The sequence below is a fragment of the Onychostoma macrolepis genome, chromosome 03, assembly GCF_012432095.1.
Source record: "Onychostoma macrolepis isolate SWU-2019 chromosome 03, ASM1243209v1, whole genome shotgun sequence".
Classification (NCBI taxonomy): domain Eukaryota; kingdom Metazoa; phylum Chordata; class Actinopteri; order Cypriniformes; family Cyprinidae; genus Onychostoma; species Onychostoma macrolepis.
Window position 1 is genome coordinate 20,730,679 of NC_081157.1, and position 25,346 is coordinate 20,756,024.

Sequence of the window (25,346 nt, forward strand, 5' to 3'; positions counted from 1 at the left end):
TCTTTAATTGTGCTTAATGTGGCACAAATAAAGCACACCCTGCAAATGAGGTTACAATAAAATCTTTATATAGAAATTAAAAAGTCATTACTTATAGCCCACAATCAAATGCTTTGACTTTGCGGTTGCATATTTAATCATCCATGCATAACAGTTTTATAATTTTAAAACATAATTCCAGCTATAAAATTCCCCCAAGCTTGATTTCATCCAAATTTACTGTTCCCATGGACTCTGAGAGAATTATAAGGTAAATTACAAGCATTTGAAGAACATAAAGGCAACTAAATATTGCAGTCCAATAACCTCTATAGTCTAAGATAAATCTATACTAGTCAAAGATCTGACTGCCTGGACATGACAGGCATTGGTTTATCCACAAGGAAAGGACTACAAACATCTCAGATAAACAGCAGATCTTAGCTGTACTTAGTGTGTATAAACAACATTTATCATTTTAGAAAGGGTGTAATAGAATCTAAACTTGACCGAGTTTTTATCTAGTAGATGAAGGCCAACTGCTACCAGAAGAGGATTTCATATTGAACCACATCCTGAGAGAGACTTTCAGCGTTACACAGTGATGTCCTTCAGACAAAAGCATTGGGAAAGTAGGGTAAGCCTGTTCATTAGGCTGGGAACGGGAGACGTTCCCGTTTATTCCACCTGTTCGCTGACCCCTTTAACTGCTCTAAAAATCACAATGCTTGAATGCTTGTGTCATTGAACGACCACAGCATTTAAAAAAGTACGGTGTGACACCAAGAACGGTTAGAGCAATATAATGGGTTAGGTATTTATAAGCTGGTCCCATTACAAAATAAATGTATCATATAAGAATCTGTGTTAAACCACTGCGTCCTTCAATTTTTTGAGTGTTCACCTTGAATACTGTTCTTTTAAATCACCTTAATTAAGCTTCTAATCAGCAGTGTCTCATTTCAAAGATAAGAAGAAACCTGACAGAATGACTACAGTGTGCCACACATCCAAAGCTCTCAGTAGATTGTTTATTATGATTGATTCTGACAGATTTATTGTATTTAAAATTTTATTTAATATGCAACTTCCAAAACTAATTATTTGTATCTTGTGTGCATTAAGTTGCCTGATTATTGTAGGTATAATACCATGATATTTGGTCAAGTGTTGTTTCAACTCTGGCAGGGGTTTTCAACATTTGTGATGGACCCCCAAGGACACCTATAAGACTGATGAACTTGAGGGACCTCCTTTTAAAATATAAAGACAGGTCATATATTTTTTATATAAAGGTTATATATTTTCAGGTATCAAGAACCAATTATATGAGGAAAAAATGGAAAGAAAACATTTCACATTTAAATTGCTAGTAAATGTACCAATTGAAGACTGAAATAGAATTTACTTGCAAAGTGTATTCAAATAATCTTTGTTTTAAATATTTTGTACAGTGTGTATTGCTATTATAATTTGCAAAACAAACTTTATAATAAGTCGTACAGCGTACAGAATCCAGTGTTAGATGCATAAAAGATAAAAGTAACGAGAAACATCTTTACTTCCATACAAATTCTTTTGGATAGCACTTTTTAAACATAGATATAGATGATAATTCATTATTATTTTTTCTTGAGCATCAAATCAGCATATCAGAATGATTTCTGAAGGACCATGTGACACTGAAGACTGGAGTAATGATGCTGAAAATTCAGATTTGATCACAGGAATAAATTATATTTTAAGATATATTCAAATAGAAAAGTGTTATTTTAAATTGTAATAATATTTCATAATACTGATGTTTTTACTATATTTTTGCAGCTGATCTACACAAGACGTGAGTCTTAAACACTCATGCACTTTGGTGCTGGATGCTGTAACAGGTGTACTCAGATCATTTTATGTTAAAAAACATAAACGCTAATTTACTCTTCACCAAAAGACTATTTACCAAATGAGAAAATAACAATGTGCCAAACACTCCAAATCGCTCTTATGTGAAACGCCTCTGAATGGAGAACAGACTGTATTGCATAATGATGATAATGCATTGCCAGCGGAGATTATGTCAAGTTTATGTGATCTAAAATATAATCTTTCTGTCTCTCTGCTCTCACCCATATGCAGCATAATTGGCTATGAGTGCGAACATGCATTTTTTTGAAAATACTGTCTCCTCCCCTTTTGGCTGACATCACGAGCCATATCGAAACTCGAGGCTTTGGAAAGGATTACCACCTTCAAATATTACAGACACTGCAGAGAAACACTGATCAATACACCAATAGATCCTGCACCATATTAATGTGTTAACATAGTTTGTGCATGTCGTTACCCAACAAACCTTAAATGTTATGTTATCCACATTATCTGTAAACATGCCAGTGTCTGTCTCTACAGGAAGAATACTAATTCTAAATGCTATGGAGGTAACTTGTCATTTTGCAGCACAGGCATCACGTGGATTGTTGAGACGAGGTGTGCTGTTGTGTTTCTAAGACTTTGGACTTACAATTTCCATCTGTTGGATTATAAAAGGGGCAAAAAATAGACTTGCACTGAAGGAGGTACCTAAGCCTACAGACCGGAATACTAAAGAGACATGGAACAGCCACATAAAACACATAATAATGAGCTACAGCCATGTTAGCTACTACACAGTAACACTCTGGCAAGCACCCACAACATCCTAGAGCCATGTAGAGCATCTTTTGCATGCAACAGCACTCATATTCCTTCAGAAACTCAGTCCTTCTATCACTCTTGTGATACACATTCAGGAAAATTTCCAGACAGAAATTCCTAATGTTTTGTACAATCGGAAACATTAAAAACAGCGGGGGGAAATAGGTTTATTTTCTTTTTTTTCTGTGCCTTCATTTATCTATGCCCTTTTTTCTTTTTCTTTCCTTTTCCTTTTATTATTTTACTCTTGTTCTAGACCCAGACATTCGATGTAAAACTACAAAATCCATTAAAAAAAATAAAGAAATATAAAAACTTAGTTGTACTAAAGATTCCCATACTTACTTACCAAGGTGACAGCAATGTCAGTAAAGAGAGATGAAAAATTAGATATGCAATGTGAGATATGTAAAAAAAAAAAAAAAACATTTATTGTGTGTAATTAATCAAATCAATAGTAATTTTGTCAAATTTATTTCATTATCAAATATTATTACTATTTAATTATTATTTATAATATTATTTATTTGTCAAATATTATTTCTTTGTGCATATTTATTACATATATTAGCCTAAGCAAGACAAATGATTCATTCATTTATTCATTTTCATCATAATCTTATTGAATGGTAATTTCTACATTTACTAATACTTTTTTAATTAAAAGTTTTCTGTGAACAAACAATGAACAATTGTAAGGTTAGTAAATGCTGTAAAATTATATTGCTATGTTAACTAATGCATAAACTAATGTTGACAAACAAGAACACACACACACCACACATACAGTATATATATATATATATATATATATACACACACACACACACACACACACACACACACATACATATATGGCCCTGGACCACAAAACCAGTATGAAATTGAGATTTATATGTATGAAACATGTATGAAATTGAGATTTATATAATAAGCTTTATAATAAATAAGCTTTCCATTGATGTATGGTTTGTTATGATAGGACAATATTTGGCCAAGATACAACTGAAAAATCTGGAATCTGAGGGTGCAAAAAATCTAAATATTGAGAAAATCGCCTTTAAAGTTGTCCAAATGAAGTTCTTAGCAATGCATATTATTAATAATTAAAAATGAAGTTTTGATATATTTACGAAAGGAAATTTACAAAATATCTTCATGTAACATGATCTGTACTTAATATAACAATGATTTTTGGCATAAAAGAAAAATCGATAATTTTGACCCATACAATGTGTTGTTGGCTGTTCCTACAAATATACCCGTGATACCAGCCTGATTTCACGGCAATTCGTACATATTTTACTAGGTGACTAATTCGTACGACCTCACTTGTACAAATTCATACGATTTTTGCTAAATCGTACGTATTTTTACGAGTTGCACAATTCGTATGAATTTGTACGAATGACCTACACCTAACACCGCACCTAAATTTGCCCGTCCCTGGGGTTTAGACAAATCGTACAAAATTGTACGATTGAGGTCATACGAATTCTTAAGAATGAGCCACCTCGTAAAATATGTACGAATTGGCCTTGAGATAGCATTGGTGCTACTTATGACTGGTTTTGCGGTCCAGGGTCACATATATACAGTGAGGAAAATAAGTATTTGAACACCCTGCTATTTTGCAAGTTCTCCCACTTAGAAATCATGGAGGGTCTGAAATTGTCATCGTGGGTGCATGTCCACTGTGAGAGACATAATCTAAAAAAAAATCCAGAAATCACAATGTATGATTTTTAACTATTTATTTGTATGATACAGCTGCAAATAAGTATTTGAACACCTGAGAAAATCAATGTTAATATTTGGTACAGTAGCCTTTGTTTGCAATTACAGAGGTCAAACGTTTCCTGTAGTTTTCACCAGGTTTGCACACACTGCAGGAGGGATTTTGGCCTCCTCCACACAGATCTTCTCTAGATCAGTCAGGTTTCTGGCCTGTCGCTGAGAAACACGGAGTTTGAGCTCCCTCAAAGATTCTCTATTGGGTTTAGGTCTGGAGACTGGCTAGGCCACGCCAGAACCTTGATATGCTTCTTACAGAGCCACTCCTTGGTTATCCTGGCTGTGTGCTTGGTCATTGTCATGTTGGAAGACCCAGCCTCGACCCATCTTCAATGCTCTAACTGAGGGAAGGAGGTTGTTCCCCAAAATCTCGCAATACATGGCCCCGGTCATCCTCTCCTTAATACAGTGCAGTCGCCCTGTCCCATGTGCAGAAAAACACCCCAAAGCATGATGCTACCACCCCATGCTTCACAGTAGGGATGGTGTTCTTGGGATGGTACTCATCATTCTTCTTCCTCCAAACACGTTTAGTGGAATTATGACCAAAAGTTCTATTTTGGTCTCATCTGACCACATGACTTTCTCCCATGACTCCTCTGGATCATCCAAATGGTCATTGGCAAACTTAAGTCGGGCCTGGACATGTGCTGGTTTAAGCAGGGGAACCTTCCGTGCCATGCATGATTTCAAACCATGACATCTTAGTGTATTACCAACAGTAACCTTGGAAACGGTGGTCCCAGCTCTTTTCAGGTCATTGACCAGCTCCTCCCGTGTAGTTCTGGGCTGATTTCTCACCTTTCTTAGGATCATTGAGACCCCACGAGGTGAGATCTTGCATGGAGCCCCAGTCCGAGGGAGATTGACAGTCATGTTTAGCTTCTTCCATTTTCTAATGATTGCTCCAACAGTGGACCTTTTTCACCAAGCTGCTTGGCAATTTCCCGTAGCCCTTTCCAGCCTTGTGGAGGTGTGCAATTTTGTCTCTAGTGTCTTTGGACAGCTCTTTGGTCTTGGCCATGTTAGTAGTTGGATTCTTACTGATTGTATGCGGTGGACAGGTGTCTTTATGCAGCTAACGACCTCAAACAGGTGCATCTAATTTAGGATAATAAATGGAGTGGAGGTGGACATTTTAAAGGCAGACTAACAGGTCTTTGAGGGTCAGAATTCTAGCTGATAGACAGGTGTTCAAATACTTATTTGCAGCTGTATCATACAAATAAATAGTTAAAAAATCATACATTGTGATTTCTGGATTTTTTTTTTTAGATTATGTCTCTCACAGTGGACATGCACCTACGATGACAATTTCAGACCCCTCCATGATTTCTAAGTGGGAGAACTTGCAAAATAGCAGGATGTTCAAATACTTATTTTCCTCACTGTATATATATATATAAAATCAGTGCTGGACTATCCACTAGCAGACAAATTACACTAGTTTAATTTCTAAAAATCCACAAGGCAAGAAGTGCCCATGTGCAGCTAATGTTTTTTTTAACACATACCCGCTCATTTTTAACCCTTTCTCTTTGGTTTTCTCTTGATATCTCTGCTCATTACTCAACTATAGGTGTCCTGGTCCAGTGGAACGAGAAATATAATAGCTTAGCCGCTTATGTACGTTTTATCTCCAAAGGAAAGTTCTCTCTGTGTGTTTCGCATGTGTGTGATAGATAGAGAGTCCTCTGTGTTCAACTCACAAAGACCTGTGGCTCTGCGCACGGCCAGATAAAGCAAATCTCTCACTCGGAGTCTCCGAGGAGCTTCTAGGCAAAGCAAATATCAGTGAAACCCAGTGAAGCAATACAACTTATGAAGAAATCATAAAGGTATATTGGCAAAGGAGGTGTTCATTTGCCATTCTATTTCCTTATGCCTGAAAACAGTTAATGGCGTCTGCTGGATCTCCCGGTGTCTGAAAGCAGCACGAGCACCACATTGATCCATGATTGACTGCTGAGAGGAAACACACAATGATTTCATTCTCATCGTACGGTTGACGTATGAACACTCGCTTCATACAAGATTAGATTCTGTACGCGGCTCGCAAGAACAACACAGCCCAAATAAATGAATTTTCGTTGACTCAATTGGATTCTGGTTGTTGTGTAGGATCAAAGGCATGGCCATGAATGTCTAAAGACTTTTGCCTTTGTTTTTCAAGGTAACAGATGACCGAAATACCCATATGGCCATGTTTGGCTTTTATTAGCATTGCTTAAACCTTTGAATCTTAAACCTTATAGTGAAAAAAGATTCTTTGGATTTTTTAAATGTTCTTCACATTAAGAAAGAAAGAACTCTGAAAGGCTCTTTGGGGAACCAAAAAAAGTTCATCTATGGCATCGCTGTGAAAACTCCCATTTGTAATCTGTATAATTAAGAGTGTTGCACAAAACTCTCAGAGCAAAGTTGGTTTCCAGACTAATATCCTTCCATGTCTTATTCCTGGAGTAGACGTCTAACAAACAGGAAATAGATGAAGGTGAAAGAACTCGTCTGACTTGCCTGGAACGATGCCTATCAGTTAATCAATACCAGAGTCATTTTTTTTTAAAGCCCTAGGGAAAGTGGTACATTTGCATTTATCTGTGCCTAAGCTGGCCACACTATCACAGCAGTATTTTAGATTACTATGGTTACATACGCCAGCTCATTTCTGTTAATCAGCCACTGATTAAAGGAAATGTGTCTTAAAGTCATTGTGACCTTGTCCTGCAGTTTTGAGTGCTTTCAGTCTAGCCATCGGTTTTGTATGATTAGATCCTGACTTTTATGGTTTTAAATGTGATTATTTGGTTTTGGAACTTTGTGTTAGTGGACAGCCTGCCACTTATTAACTGCAGACCATTAAATATGATCCAAACTTCTGTAACAAATGAATGCAAACTACATTTCTGACTCTGATTCATCTTAAGCAGTGACTTTGAAGAAGATGCAAGCCAATCATGATAGAAATCATCCACTGTATGTGCAGATGTCTTAAAGGTACAGACACACACAAAAAACTTTTGGAAAATGGTCATGAAACATCAAATTACAACTATTTTCAGTGTGAGAAACCTTAACAAAACCTTAATAAAATAAAACAAAAATAACATCTTGAGAATAACAAAAGTTGTATTATTTTGAGAATTAAGTTGAAATTCTTAAATTTGAGAATAAAGTCATAAAAAAGTATTAATATTTTGAGAATTAAGTTAAAGTTGCATAACTAAAGTTGTACTATTATGAGATTAAAATCATATTATTTTGAGAATAAGGTTGAAAGGAAAGTAACATCAAAGGGGACATTATGCTAAACGCAACTTGATGTACTTAAACAACAACCAAGGGGAACCAATCTCACATTTCCCTTGTCATATAAACATTATCTACTGCCAAAACAACACTAACCCAAGAGGAACAACAATATTTTTACTCTTAGCACTTCCTCCCGAAAGAAAAACCATTTCAAAAACAATTAACATGGCTTAATATAGTCAGACATTGGAAGATCAAACTCACTTCGTACCACCCATAGCAGATACAAGCAGATACAAACAAACTGACAAGCTTAGCATACAGTATATGTGCAGAGCTTTACGTTAAGCTTCACAGTTTTAAAAAATATCACTATTTAGCCTATTATCAGATTATTCTCAAAACATTAGGATTTTGTTTGTAATTATTTATTTATTTATTTTTAACGTGGCACTAAAACGCAGTCAAAGAACACAGTTCTCAGACTGAGACAATTTAGGCCACCGATCTGCATCGAGGCAAACTGCATCGTGCTACTGTATATGCAGGAAAGGTGGGCAGCAGGGTGGCCATCTGGCGTAACAGTGGCATTCATCAGTCAGAGATGCCTGTCAACTGTCCACTGGGTACAACTGTGCCAGCCTGCCAGTGAAAGCCTAAAACTTAAAAGAGCTATGAAATAATAGTCTGAACTCTCATTCTGACGGCACCCATTCACTGAAGAGGATCCATTGGTGAGCAAGTGATGTAACGCTACATTTTTCTGTTCATCTGTTCCGATGAAGAAACAAACTCCATATTTCAAACTCCAACTCTTCATTTTTTTTTACCTGAACTGTTTCTTTAAACTCTCATCCTGGGATTCATATTACACGTATACGAATTTCCTAGTCTGTTGTACAAAATTCAAAATGTATTTTGCATGTTTTTATACAGAATGACTTAAGATGATGAAAATATGACTGTGACAGTCTACAAGACTAATGTCAATAAACACATCACCGACAAAATCAACATTGTAGAAAAATCTCTTACAAAACAATGTGGTAGAAATATTAAAGGTATTGAGAGAATTTAGCTTTTTATTGTCCCTCTCAGAAACTGTATACCTTCATCTCAATAAGCTCTGTGAACACAAAATTGCTGTTGTCTACCAAACAAAGATGAGAACAACCATATACTCCTCTCTCTCCATTTCCTTCTTTATGTGCATGAGGTTCATGCACAAAAATAGCACCTTAAGTGGCAATAAAACACTCATTAAGATATGTTTCCAGGTTCAATTTGCAGCTTCAATATGAATGATTACTCTAGCGCAGTAAACACAAACCATTCTGTAATCCTTAGATCTCGACACTGGATGCTAAGATCTACTAAAATTATTTCTTTCTTTCTATCGATCGTAAAGAACATATATAACATGTAAAACATTTTTAGTCTGGTTAAAAATGCAATAACAGATTTATTGAAAGTCGAACCTGCAATATTCTTCCACTAGCCATGCTGCAGCCTCTTAGCAATAAAGATTTTCATAGCCATGCAGATATATGGATTTAGCATTAGAAAAAGAAGGATTCTGCTCTAGTGCAGCGAGTGTTTTGAATATAAATACAGTCAGATGCTGAAATACTGCTACAGAATCACAAAGCAACCGTTTCAGCTCTCTATAGACGTCAGCAGTCTATTTTATGGCTTCATATTGTGCCCTAAATAAACGTTATATTTCTATATTTATTTTTGGAACTGTGCTGTATGTCATTGTTCATGATGATTTGCATAGAAGCAATAAAACAGACAGGGATCATCTATTGTCCCTCGCAGCTCCGTTTGGAGCTGAAGCAAAGGTCAGCTGATCTCGGTTTCACTTCAGTGGCTGAACAACACAGTGACGCACATCTAGAGAAAGACCGGCCTTCATTAAAACTGTTCATGTACAATAGTTCTCTACAATTTCCAGGCTCTTTCACAAATAACTCTTAGACTTTCTGCTAGAAAATTACTTTAAGGTTACAATACAGTAAAGTTGTGTGTACAAACGTTTACTTAGTACATGTGCACAGCAATTTTCTATTATTGAACATGTCAAAATTGCAAAAGCTGACTAAAAAAACGACATTTCCAATATGTCTAGTCTAAAATTAGCAAAAAAAACTGTCTGTCATTGTGGTATTATTATTTCATATTTATCCACCCCCTAAGCATCACAGACAAAATATAAAGCAAATTAACATTAATGATGTTTACTGCACAACAAAACTTTGGAAAACCAACCCAACGGCAAACTATATTCAGGCTGGGAAAATCAATAGAGCTTGTAAATAATGATAACATGATGAATGATGATTCTCTAATTAGCCACTATCTCCTCAGGGTTTCTGGAAATGAACACTGGACTCAATGCTGTGTCCCAAGATATTTCAGCATTGAGAGACTGCTGCTTGTGCCTAATTTGACTTTTTCATTACTTTTCATCAGGGACTTATGCTGCTCAGTCATACGAGTATTGTATTAACAAAGCCCCACTTAAATAGCTTTTTATGGAATAGGAAAATTCATAATGGCCAATTAAATCAACCAGCTACTCCAATTAATACTGCTTTCACACTAGAGCTTTTGGTGTGGATCCAAATCTGTTTGACATCAAAAGATTGGTTTGTTTGGCTGGCATGAAAGTGTTTTTATCAGGTGTGCAACAATGTTTCAATAACATAGTAAAAACCACTAGTGTTCACAGTAGTACTCATTACATAACTTTTACACAATCAAACCCATGACCTTGGCGTTATGAGCACCATGCACTTCTGTTAGACCAACAGGAATACTACCCATAGATGTTGTTTCAGAGCCAAAAGTGCATTTTTCAAATGATTTTTAGTTACTTACACTAAGGTGTTAATTTTAAAAGTGCATGCTTTCCATGGGAATTGAACCCATGACTTTGCTGTTGTTTGAACCATGCTATTCTGTTTGAGCTACAGGAAGGCTACTCATGTTGATGACTCAAAAATACCACACTTTCAGAAAAGTACATTTATGCAGTTTCTGAACTTTTTTTTTTTTTAGCAACTTGCAATGTAATCATGATGTTAGTTATATAAGAGCAATCATTTATTGGGAATTGAACCCATAACCTTCCCGTTTTCAGTGCCATGCTGTTCTGTTTGAGCTATATGAATGTTACTTATGTTGATGGCACAAATGTAGCACAGTTGCGGAAACAGAACTACACGAAAGTTTGCATTTCACAAACATTTTAGCGACTTGCATGGTATTTATGCATTTTAGAAGTTCATGCAATCGAACCCATGACATTGTTGCTAGCACTACACTGTAAAAAGAAAAAAAGTTGAGCCAAGGTAACCAGCTTCAGCAGATTTTTACGTTTTTTCAACTTGTCGTTTTAAGTTTATACAACAAAAATTTGAGAATCTCCCACAAAAATAACTCAAAAATCTGCTGAAGCTGGTTGCCTTAAAATTTTAAGTTGGCTCAACTTTTAAAATTTTTTTTACAGTGTATGCTCTTTTTTGACCTGTAGGAATGCAAAAAGTAACGAAACGTGAAAGAATGAAATGTCAAATAATTCAAAAGTCCTTTTGTAAGAACTTTAATTAAGACATAATATTGTTCATTCTCTAGATTCTAAGGTCAAATGTTTTAACCATTAAACTGTATATCAGACCATTGTCCCTAGTTTCCTACATAGCTTTGCTAGTTTCATGTTTTTTGTAGTAGTCTGTACTCTATTTCATCTCAAATCAATATTTTATGGGCATTTATTTATTTACTTGGTAGGTAACCGCGTAATTAGCCAGATAATATACAGTCAGCCAAAAATACCCCCCTTCAGGGTTATTCAGGAACTCTGCATTTCACATCGGGGTGTGGATGACCCTCTCAGGGTTTATTTGTGCTGCTGAGCGTACATTATCCCTTACGAATCTTTGATGCGAACCGTGAAAGAACTCTGAGGGAATCTTATCTCAGCATGAACACCCAGAAATCAGAGTTTAACTATCCAGGTCAAGTGACTTTAGAAACTGGCACGGTGCTGGACTCTGACCTTGTGAGGCAGGACGACGGCAGATCCCCCGCTGATGCCCACTATGGGCACGGCCGTCTGCGTTGAGATGAAGTCTAGGATCTGCGCCACGGCCTCGGACCCAATGTTATCTTCAAAGACCACCCCGTGCACCCTGTTAGCAGCCAGCGTGTCGCAGATGCGCGTCAGTAGGGTGCGTGGGTTGGTGTTGTTCACCAGCACAGTGATGGGGTTCACCTCCAGCGGCAGGTCAGGAAGTTCTCCCGGCTCAGTCGCCCCTTGATCTCCATCTGGTAGGCGGAGCCGCTGAACACCACCGCCACGTTCACGGTGGGCTCAACCATCCCGAACGGGCGGCAATGGCAGCGGGGGGCGCAGAGGACAGACAGCAGCAGCAGCAACGGCAGCCACAGTGTGTCGCTGAGACAGCCTAGATGAACGCCCATCTCAGTCGCCTACTGCCTGGATGGATGGAAGAAAACACAAACGGATGTCAATCACAGGGGATGGTGGAGTTCAAGGGTGGCTGAACCACAGAATTAAGGCTTAAAGCACCTCAGAAAGAAATCAAAACAATAGTTTACATGCACCCAAATAATCCTTTAGCATTCAGATTGTGATTTTAAAATCTTCACGTAAACGCCTCAATTGAGCCATTTGAGCTTGATCTGATCAATAGGACAAATCTAAGCATATAAACAATTGCATACCACTATATTTTGGATGTAAATATTTTGTGCACATGCACAGTGATGCATAAGTTTACCAGAGAGCTTTTGTATGAATATACAGTGTCTGTTTACATATAGTATGTTTTACTTCTACAAACATTCATGTTTATTTATGTCTTATGAACTGGGCCATATAAACAAAAATGTTAATCGGACTTCAAAGTTTAGGTTTGATTTAAACAGACCTCAGTCAGAATCTGAATTCAGACTGGATTTATTCAGATTGCCAAAGAATTTCTGCAGGTAAACATACCTATGAGTTTCAACAACATTTTTAACCCCCGTTTCGGTTACCACAAATGTTTTGCTGCATTAACTCTTGTTAAAATTACAACTGAGAGATTCAACTATAAAATGACTTTTCTGGCAACGTTCCAAACACAGAATTGATTCATAGGCAATTTTGTTGTCGATGGCAGAAAAAAAAAATAGTTAATCAGTACATAAATTTACCTCTATAAATTATAACAAAATACTGAGGAATTCAAAATCAGCTATTACTGCAGTTGCCTAAGGACATTACATTAACATTTTATTAGACATTAAAAACACAATTTCATTAAAACAAATTGTGAATGATTCATTAGAACACATTATTCCAAAGACAAAAATGCTTGTCTTTGTAAACCATTTATTAAAAAGTGAAGACCTCGGAGACTGACTCCATTCTCCACTCTTCATTATACCTATTAACACATTTCATGATGTAATAAATTTCCAATGGCTGTTATTCATTTTTATATTTTTACACGCACACATGGAATTTAGCTGTTGTGCACACAACGGTGTTGTAAAAGGATCAGTTTCATCCATGTACCAACATTGCCATAATGCTTCATAATCCAGACGTCAGACTCGTTCTGTTTGTCAGTCAGCATTAACACAGCAAATCATTTAGCACTATTCTTGTATTAAATGTTAAAGGCCATTAGAGTTGTTGCATGCACGTTTTGAGTCAGGGAGTCACCGGGCTGTCCAGCTGCTGTCCTGAGCCACCACTCTCAAATCACATCCAACAGATGGCGGCCACTGTAGAAAAAAAAAACTTAAAATCTCCTTTTCACAACAAATGGAGAACGTGGGGATTTATGACCCCTTACTTGTATGCCTTTTTGGCCTTTATTTTTGCAGAGCGTCTAACATAATCCCTGAAATGAAAAGTCAATAGGCAATATAGATGTTATTAACACTGGCCTTAAAGTTACGTTATTGAATTTTAAAGCTTGTTTTAAGCCGCCAATATGGATATAAAACCTCAGACATAAAACCGAGGTTAATTTCAGCTTTCATTTATCATCTTCCATTTATAACTCGCCCAATCTTCCTTCACGCTCTGAGTCTCAGATCCACTAATATCAAAGCAGCGATCCTTAAACAACACCCGTATCGACGCATGGGGTTATCCGTCAGACTCAACACTGTTTTTAAAGGGATTCAGGTCTTTGAATGGCTTTAGCTGTCCGGCCGCCTGGAGGCGAGTGCTGCGGAGATGCCACTTTTAACATGCTGACCAAATTTACCGTGTCTCATGAGCCAGACACCATGTAATCCTCCGTAATCCCTCCTAGTATGTCATGCTTCACGTTCTGATGGTATCACCTCATCTGACGGTCTCGTGTGGCAGAGATAACTTTATTCCTTCATATATACTGTACACACTAACGTTCAAAACATTTGTTTAGCGTTTTTAAAAGAAATGCTCACCAAGGCTGCATTTATTTAAGAAAAACTGTAACATTGTGAAATATTATTAGAACTTAAAATGACTGTTTTCTATATTAATATATTGTAAAATGTACTTTATTCCTGTGATGCAATGATCATTACTCCAGTCTTCAGTGTCACATGATCCTCACAGAAATCATTCTAATATACTCAATTGCTGCTTAATAAACATTTATTATTATTATCAATGTTGAAAACAATTTGAAAACAGTTAATGCTTCCTTGCTGAATAAAACCTTACTGACCCTAAACTTTTGAACGATAGTGTATATTTCTCTAACCGATATTTAGGAATAATAATATTTAGGAGGTAATTCTAAAACTGAACAGCTGGACGACTTAAAGTGTTAATTAAATCGCAGATGTTATAACCTTGAAATTGGCCTCTTGCTATGTGTAAACCTCAAAGTGATAGTTCACCCAGAAATGAATATTCAGTCATCATTTACAAGACCTCATGTCGTTCCAAACCTGACTTTCTTTCTTCTGTGAATGTTGACAGAACTGTGTTTTTTGGGTAAACTATCCCTTTAAAGCCATTTTCTGTACCAAATGTGAGGGACATAAATCAAGTTCTGCTACACGAGGAACTATCAGTTCACGGCAAAGAGCAAAACGTAACAGATTGACCAAAAGGCTCATCAGTGACCTAATCAACCATATTACTTTTGTCGATATGGCCATTTAATTCAGGTATATGTCAGACAGACAAATGAACCAAATTAAAACATGGTGAATTTGATTAAAGCACATTACTGGTAAACACTAGCTAAAGCGACTTGGAGCATTTTATACAGTGACACTGACAGATTTCAACACAGCAGTTGGCCGATTGCACATGCATGCTTACTCGGAGGAAAGAGACGCACGACACACAGCCCGCATGGCCTTGTTACACAAATATCCATCAAGTGGAACAAAAAGTAAACAGGCACGATCTCATTTTTTCCCAATAGCTCTGATATACACTGGCTACACACTAATTTCAATGCACAAGCTTGTCTGTTCGGTTGATTGATTACATTTACTTATTCGCTATAACAGCTGTGAGAAATGTTCAGCAATTTATTGATATAAATTGCTACTGTAACTGATGTGAATGCAGACGGTGTAGTGCATTATTCATAAGTGCATATGTACAGTGAATTGTGATGTACATGAGTTAATAGGGTTGTAGAATCAAACGTTTTTTAAACATTACACGTCTTGACTAATGTTTATGAGAAATTAATGAGCCTCCTTCCCACATCTGGGTTGAATCTCAAGAAACCTTTTAAGAATGTTACATTTCACAACAACCAACGAAAAACTGTTTATTTAAATATGTATAATAATATAGTATAATATAATATAATAAACATATGTGATATTATTTTCATGTCAAATAACCACTCCACTTCCTCAATGCCAGTACTGAAATGTAAAATAATAATACATATATTATTTATAGTATTTATAAATGAATAAATATATAGAAAATAAGCATATAATAATAATCATAATCATAATAATATGGTGCTTTACCTTGTCTAAGCTTATTTATAATGCTTTGAATATTGTTAAAAAAAAAAAAAAAAATGTAGGCCTATATAAAAATACAACATAATGTTACTTTATAATGTTTAACCTTATTTAAAATGATTTTTATAAAGTTAATATAAGTGATATTATTTTCATGACAAATAACTGCTCGACTTTCTCATTGACTTTACTGTTATGCAAACAATTAGATATTAAATTGTTTATTCATTGTTTATAAATAAATAAATAAAAATAATAATAACATGGTGCTTTTTTTTTAACAATATGGTGTTTTATAATGTTACAAACCTCACTAGCATTGCTGTGATGCAAAAAATCATATGCTATTTAAATGATTTATACAGTAAATAAATCAATTTATTTAATTTATTTATTTTTTTGAGAAAACAATCACTAATTAAAATCTTAGAAATCCTATAAATATTCTTCTTTTTTGACAGCAAATATATATATATATATATATATATATATATATATATATATATATATATATATATATATATATATATATATATTTTTTTTTTTTTTTTTTTTTTTTGCGAGCCATCCGCATCCCTATAATCTGCTGTTTGGTGCTAAAAGGCAATGCCTGCCACAACATCATACAATTTTCTCTCTATCTAAGCTTAAAATCCAGAAACAGCTATAAACCAGCAATCTGTAGGTTGTTTTTCCTGGGAAATGTAAACACTGATTCTGTTCATTTGTGTCACCCAACTATCCCAATAGAAGTAATTGCTCAACCAATGACATGAATTTATTGGCAGGGCTATCTGTTTGTCCAACCAATGGCACACAAACAAATAAAATGGCAAATAAACAAGCATCATTATTTTTCCAATTCCCAGAGGTAGAGGAATAAAACACTTCACCTTTAAGAGTTGTAATCCAGTCCACCGATCTACAAGTCTATAATTTATACTTCATTTCCCCTGGTCTCTCTCACACATTATTTTATTCTCTCACTCCCTGCATGGGTTTAATATGTGTCACTGTCCTTGCCTGTCCTGAGCTATATCAGTAGAAAGTTTGTGTGTCTGCTCAGATTAGTGACCTCTCTGATTTGGCTCATGTAAATCAGTGCTGCCTCTGAGAACATAGACCAGATTAGATCAAAGTAACGCTTGCAGATCCAGCCTGGCATGAAGCGCCCCACCGTCTCCCTCTCATATTCCACTCCTTATCCGCCAGCACTCTTTTTTTGGACACGTCTTTTGTTCATACAATGTCTTGAGCAAAAATAAAATATGGATATTAAGTGTGCATTCTGCAGGTCTGATCAATCTCTAGCAGCAGGAACTTAATACAGTGCTTCAAACCTCAAAGAAGTGTCCAACACCCTCTAGTGGAGGAAAGAGAGAAGAAAAGCTACAGTCACAAAGCTCTTATTGATTGCTATTGATACCGTACATCAGACTTAACAAGAGTACCAAAATATCCCTGTGAGATCAACCCGTTTCTGAGCTGAAGTCTGGTTTCTGAAGCTTTCAGAAATTGTTGTAACTGGTAAACTCAAGGTCACTGTCGCTGCAGGTTAATCATTTAAAAATAATCCCATTAAAAATTCCCATTAAAGTCCTCACACATTAGGACTAGACATTTTTTTTTAAATATAGTTCTTTGGAAAGTATTTCCATCCATCCCTGAGTTCATGTTCCCATTCATTCGCAGCATTCCGAGCCTTTGATATGTCAAAGAGAATTACATCCCAACTCCAGGTCCATCACACTCCGACTCTGGCAAATTCCTCATAATGGTACAGTGACATTTAAAGATACAACCCTTCCCATAACCCCCTACTTGAGGCACATATCCAGGAGTTGATTGCAATATCAAGAGAAAAAAAAGGAAATACCTTCTCCTCCTGTGCTTGACCTATCAGATGAAATAAAATTGAATATTGCACAAGAATTACAGCATACCGGCAAAATTGCATGCAAGAGCCAAAAGACTTTAACATACTTTATAGCTTTACATATAATTGTCATATATTACAGATTTTAATTTAAAAAGCATAATATAATATATAAAGTGACAATTATTTTCATGTCAAATAACCATAAAATAATAATAAAGTGCTTTATCATGTTAAAATCCTTTGATAAGGGAAAAAGTTTATATACAAATAAAAGATGAATAATAACAATAAGGCATTTTATAATTTTATGCTTATTTTATTTATGCTTTTTATTTATATAAGTGACATTTTCAAGACAAAAAACACTTGACTACCTCACTGACATTACTATGATGCAAAAATTATTTATTGCTTAAATGATTTATACATTATTTATAAATAAATAAAAATAAGCATGTAGTAGTAGTAGTAGTAGTAATAATAATAATAATAATAATAATAATAATAATATGGTACTTTATCATGTTTAAGCTTATTTAAAATGCTTTAAATATGGTAAAGATAATTAATATAATTAATATAATTATATTAATATAATATAATATAATTAATAATTAATATAATTAATATTAATTAATTTATGATGCAAAAATTATATATATTTTTAATTTGATAAATATTAAAAAGATAAATGTATAAATGATTTGTACATTATTTATACATAAATAGAAAATATAAGCATATAATAATAATAATTATTATTATTATTGTTGTTGTTGTTGTTGTTGTTGTTATATTATATTATATTATTAAAATAGTGTCAGAGTAAAATAAGATTAAACAATGCAGCTTGCTTAGCAAACCGATCCCATAAAATGTCCATGGACGTGTAGGAGATGTGAAAGAATAATTTCAAATTAGACGCACCTTCACTGATCTCATTTTTGGACAAACAGTCGAGTCAATAAACAGGCGCCGTTATTGTCACATCAGATCAAGGTCAGTGCTCCATTTTAATCTGAGTCTTCGTGACTGTGGTGCTGACGAATGTTTAAACTGCAGCATTCATTCAACCTGCCATCAGATTTCACCTCTTAGCTATCGTAACTCAACATCTGGCTGTCTGTCATCGGCCCTGACAAGCTCCAGGTTCATATTTACTTGTGTTGTCTTGATTAAATGATGCCTGTCATTATGGCCTCGTGATAAACATCTGTAACAAGCTGTCACATTAATGCGCAGATATACTTTCTCTCTGTTCCGCCCGCAGCCGTTCATCATGATTCTCACACGCCACACTGTGCTTCCAGGTTACAGGCAGCTGACTGTACTGTACTCTGTCACCACAAATACCAGCGTTAACATGCATGACTCTAAAATAATGCAATAAATAGGAATTTAATAACATTAGCTGTGACATAAAAACACCCTAATGGGCGTACAGTGCCTTGCAAAAGTATTCATACCCCTTCATTATTTGTTTATTTATTTAACATTTTATGTTGCAGCCATATGTTAAACTGCTTTAAATTCCTTTTTTCCCCCCACATCAATGTGGGAAAAAAAAATAATAATAATTTAAAGCAGTTTAACATAAGGCAGCAACATAACGTGAAAAAAAAAAATGAAGGGGTATGAATACTTTCGCAAGGCACTGTAATTGATAACAAAAATAAGAAGCATAATAATTTAAAATATAAAGTGTTGTGCAGGAGAATTAAGTGATGAAGATGATGACAATAATAATAATAATATACTGCAAAAATTGTTAAATATTATGCTTTAACCATAAAAACTGTGATCTGTCATGACCAATGCATATCAAAATAAAAGACCTTGCCTTCCACACACACACACACACATACTGTATATAGCAATATATTAAAATAAACTATAATGACTAATTATGTACAAATATTATTTTAATGACAAATAACCAATACAGCAATGCAAAAAAAGAAAAAAATTGTCATTACTGTAATGTGAAAAATAAAACAATATATTATTTAAAATATTTAAAATGTTTATACAATATTTATTATTATTATTATTATTATTAATAATAATAAACTGTTAAAAGTACTCATTGTCCTGTTAAATACTATATTTCCACCACAAATTATAAGTTAATTCGTGCATTTTCCCCCCAAAAAACATTTGTTTCACATTAAATGTTCAGTAAAATTACAAATACTTTCCTGGTAGACCTAATAAATTTCAAGTATTTTTTGTTACAGTTTACTAATTAACAGGATTTTACTGTAGTACATTCTTTTGTATTATTATTTGTCAAACATTGCAAGACGGTCACTGCCAAAACATCTTGTATACATCTACTATAATATAATGAAATACTTATGATTTTTATATTTATTTATTCATGTCCATCTACTTCTGGGTGTCAATAGATTGCTTTTTGCATGCAGAAGAATGTAGATACAGCATCGGCTGGCAGTGGGTCTCTGCCCACGCTAACCTGCCATACCATGATTACTAAATTTAATCCACAAACCTATAACCAAAAAAATCACATCACACAACCCATGCTCATCTTTCGGATGAGACGTTAAACCGAGGTCCTGACTCTCTGTGGTCATTAAAAATCCCATGGCACTTCTCGTAAAGAGTAGGGGTGTAACCCCGGTGTCCTGGCCAAATTCCCTCCACTGGCCCTTATCAATCATGGCCTCCTAATAATCCCCATGCACTTGATTGGCTCTATGACTCTCTCTCCTCTCCACCTGTATCTGGTGTGTGGTCTCTCACTGGCGCCGTTGTCCTGTGGCTGCTGTCGCATCATCCAAGTGGATGCTGCACACTGGTGGTGGTTGAGGAGAGACCCCCCACATGATTGTAAAAGCGCTTTGGGTGTATAACAATACACAATAAAAGCGCTATATAAATGCTTCATTCATTCAATATCAAGGGTTTCTCTAGTTGCACTACATCATCTTATAAGCTTATCACACTGCTTAAGACTAGCTTAAGGCTACTGAAAACATTTGGATATTAAGCTTTTGCGGTGCTAAACCTAAATTGCAGTGTGAAGTACTAACTCAAGGTACATTACGAACCATGAAACAGGAAGCAAGTTAACCCATGTGGCCTGGAGAGTTGTGCTGACTCTCTCTGTGGTATTGTGTTTGACAGTGTATTTTAGCATGTGCACGTGCTCATAAGGCACTCATTAAGGCTGCTGCATGACTGTGGCTTAACGAGCCATTAAAGAGCCATTAAGACTCATTAAAGCACAGTCATGCAGCAGTCGTGCTGGCTTAACATGACACTGACTGATTCTGAGAGCTGCTGCAGGTAGTCAAACGCCTCACAAGGTGACTGCTCTAACATTATGCAGCCTTCTAGAGCCGTCCAAATCTTACTGCATTTCAATGCGCAACAATGAAAGTCTTTCAGTCTTTCTCATTTTATAGAGATCTGATGAGATCTTTTAAATAGAGGGTCAACCTTGATCTGTATGGGCAGATACCAAATGTAATGCAACTAGATTTTTAAATCTAGCAGTAGCACTCAACAAGCCCCACATTTTGATGGATCATACACCGTAAGACAAACACGCAGGACGTGCTTCAGTTTAAGGAGTTACTAGCTCAGATCTCAGACTTAAGAGTGACTTTAAGCATTTAGTTTGGCATTTATGTCTAACAAACATAAAGGCTAACCATTTCCTCAATTACACTCATGACATTCTCTAATAAATAATAAATCATCAATTCATGGATACATGGGTACTGTGACATGACAGTCACAGAAGTGTCCTGCGGTGGAACATGCTATACTCTATCCGAACAACATTTTCTAATTATTTTGCATGCATTTTATGACCTTATGTTAATTGAGAGACTGCATGGAATATTTGAACTTGTAAACATTCATTTGTCACTCCGCTGGACCATTTAGTGAACGGCACAATGCAAAAAGTTAATCAAAAACTTTTAAAAATGCATGATACTATTATTGTATTCTATATTTGTTATTATTATCATGATCATATCTAAATATTATCCTAAAATTGTATAAGAAATCTAGTTATCACGCCTTTTTAAAAGATTTAAAGTTATATGTTGTATAGTATATATAAATAAATACATTTTATCCTAACATATAAACATATTAAAATTAAAAATGGTCTGTCCTGGTTCTCTCTGTCAATTAGACTTCAGTGATTTGCATTTTACAACTCATTTCACTGTGTTTTTACAAAGTCAATAAAAAATAAGTAGTTAATATTATAAACAATTTAACAAAAAAATCTTTTATCCCTTTATTTCATTTTATTGGTTTTATCAATTTTAGAATAAAATATAAATAAATAAAAATAAAATTACAAAAAGTTGTAAAAGGTCAAGTCAAGTCATCTTTATTTATACAGCGCTTTTAACAATACAGATTGTGTCAAAGCACTTAACAGTATCAAATTGGAGGATAGAGTGTCAGTAATGTATAATGATAAGATTAAACACTCAATTTTCAGTTAAAGGCATTTCATTATTGCATTCAGAGATGTCATTGTCTAGCTCAGTTTAGTTTAAATAGTATCTGTGCAATCAAGTCGGCGATAATCGCTAGAAATTAAGTGGTCAAGGTTCAAATGTGCACATGATGACTATATACATATAAATTGTTATCAAATAACATCATCACATACGTTTAATTCACCAAAGGTCATGATCAAGTTATCACCTTGAATATTAAAATGGCTATTTTATGGCATATTTAATTTATTTTTGTGTAAAAATGCGCTGTAAAAAAAATATATTAAACGATTATTTAAGTACATTTTACAAGAAAATACTGTTTGAGTTAATATACTGTTTTTGATCTACTACAAAATTTCACGTCTAATAAAATGTGTTACTTGCCGTTAATTTGTAATTATTCGTAAAATTTACTAGCAATCTGAGCGAAAATTGTTTCAAATTAAATCCTATATCAACATTTGGGGCAGTCTAATCAAAAATTGTGTAAAAAAAAATCACTATCACTATCACGTCACAGGTAAGTCAAACTCACTGAATTAAAGAATGTCCACACAGTGGTTATATTGGACATTAAATACAAGAACGTGGAAAAAAGACACTTAAAAAAAAACGGTAACGGGTTTCAGCATTAACACTTGCCCCTAATACATAAATCTTATCCTAAAATCCCAATATAGGAAAAAAGGTTATAACCTTCTTCACATGGCTTCTCTCTCATCAGCATTAATCTTGACCATCAGAAAGGACACGGATCTGGTCCTGGACCAGCGCCTGGGACATTCTGTAAAGATCTCTATTAACCCAGAGTCCTAGAAGGATGCAAAGAGTCCATCCATCAAGATCTTTTCCCCCAAACACATTTCTCACTCACTGTCAACCTTCTTAGCACAACAAGCCGATTCTCTTTTTCTTTTTTTGGTCTGTTTTTGCGTGAGAGTGAGGATTTTTTCCAGGCTGTTTAACTGTAATAACATCTGAAAGGCAGCAGATTACGCTGGAATTGAAAATGTGTTGCAGGGGCAACGATCCATTTTACTTGACACATGTAGCCCTAGACTCCATATATCTTATATGGCACTGCTGTTAACGCTAGACTCCAGTGCATGTTGGGTTATGGTGCAAAGCAAAAGCATCTTCGTTTTCATGTATATATGTATATGTGTGTGTGATGTGTGGGCTATTTGGAGTGCGGGATCATGATAAGACGGCCTTAAGCTGAGGTTGTGGCATCCGCCACAGAATCTCCCCTCATCCAGATGTCACTGGACTGCTTTAACAGCAGCGTATCTGCTTCCCTCGGCTAACACACAACTCTCGCTTTCTCCAGCTCACACTGCCGCGAACCCACTCACGCAGAGTAATCCGCGTATAAACATACCACTTTGTTTTGTAATCTGGCTTGTGGACTGACACCCATTCGCCCCTCGGTCGCCCATGTGTTGAAAATGTAGTAAGGTTCAGTGACCTTTTGCACAGGGAAGGGACGCAGCTGTGTTAGTCACATCTCTAGGGTGAATTTGACAAAAATACTTGTATATGACTATACTTAGAGCCAGATACTAAACAGGGCAAATTAGCATTGAAGTGCAATTTCATAAAAGCACCGATGGGAGAGGAAAATTCTGGATTAAAGATGCACATTAAAGAACACAGACACAACATCGCACAATATACCAAGAGCAGTGCAAATTACCACCTTTTTGGGGGGGGGGGGGGGGGGGGCTTAAAGGGATCATATGATGCGATTTCATGTTTTCCTTTGTCTTTGGAGTGTTACAAGCTGTTTGTGCATAGATAAGATCTGTAAAGTTGCAAAGACTAAAGTCTCAAACCCAATTCCAACGTCGCAAGGACAGTCTGATGCTTCGGACTCACAGCCTGTAAGTACGTTTCAATATTTAAAGAATTGGTATGGGGCTTAAAATTTCCATCACACGCTTGAGGTATTCGGCCAATCACAATGCACTGGATAGCTGGCCAATCAGAGCACACCTCGCGTCTCAGAACGATAAGCTTTGTAAAAATCTGCGCGTTTCAGAAAGGCGGGGCACAGAGGAGCAACAATAATGTACAGTATGTGGAAAATAATGTGTTTTTTGAACCTCGAAGCGCGTAAATACAAATTTAACCACATGACACCAAATGCACAAAATAATGTTCTTTTTAGCAACATCATATGACCCCTTTAAATAATTAATAAAATGTTGTTGGTTGCCAGCGCATAGCTATGCTGTGTTGCTAAGATGTTCAAAATGGATGGTAGGTGGTTGGTAGGTGATTGCTTACATAAAAATTATGTTAACCTAATAATGTCCCATGTGGTAACCTTGAGTAAATTAACTCAATTTAAGTTAAAAATATTGCCTGCTTTAATGCAAATCTAGGTGATTTTTTCTAAGCTGTTTTCATGGCTGTCAGGTAAATATAAGTTTGATAGCACACCTCTTCTCTACAAGCCACATGATTCATGTCTGTCTATAGGGTTAGTGAATTGAACAAACTCTTAACCCTACGTATGAACAATAAACAACCACTTGTAAAATGCAAAGTGTACAGATACATTTGCAAAGGCATGCATTTGTAAAAATGACATAGATATTACAGATGTAATATTCCCATTAAGAGTCTTGTGCTGCAGTGCAGGGGAGCAGAGACATGCTTGGTGTTTGCTGTTGTTTTTCTTTGCATCCTACAGCGTTCTGCTTTCTTCTTCGCCAGAGGACATTATAGTGGACAAGGTGCACTTGGATTGCATTCTGAATACAAATACAAACACGTGTTTTGTTGACAGTTACACCTGAGCGCCAACGGAGGTTCCCCGCTAACGGAGCTTCGTGTGTGAGAGAGAGAGACACGTGCATAATCACATTTCCACCTGCAGTCAAAGGAGAAATGTTCATTTCCTGCCCGTATCTCAATGGAATTACACTGATTGACAGATTATGTGGCCATGGGAGCTTGTTGCTTAAAAAATGTACAATTTCCCCTACATGACCTTGGAGCAATCCTGCAAGCTCTGCTCTTTCATCTGTCCCACAGTGGCCATGTCACGCTTGTCATGTAATACTGTTGATTTGAACTCATTTGCATCACTAACCTCTCTACCCTTTAACATAAGTTCATAATAAAGAATGAATGAGGCAATATGCTAACAAACTATCTATCTATCTATCTATCTATCTATCTATCTATCTATCTATCTATCTATCTATCTATCTATCCATCCATCCATCCAT

General features: G+C 35.6%; 1 protein-coding gene across 1 annotated transcript in view; it reads right to left on the reverse strand.

Annotated features, from left to right (window-relative positions):
• The window catches only part of grin2ca (glutamate receptor, ionotropic, N-methyl D-aspartate 2Ca), a 69,384-nt gene that overhangs the window by 37,122 nt on the left and 6,916 nt on the right, over positions 1-25,346 (reverse strand). The window contains 2 exon segments of the mRNA XM_058771587.1: positions 11,777-12,009; positions 12,012-12,217. Coding sequence (XP_058627570.1) covers positions 11,777-12,009; positions 12,012-12,201 — 423 coding nt within the window. The 5' untranslated portion in view covers positions 12,202-12,217.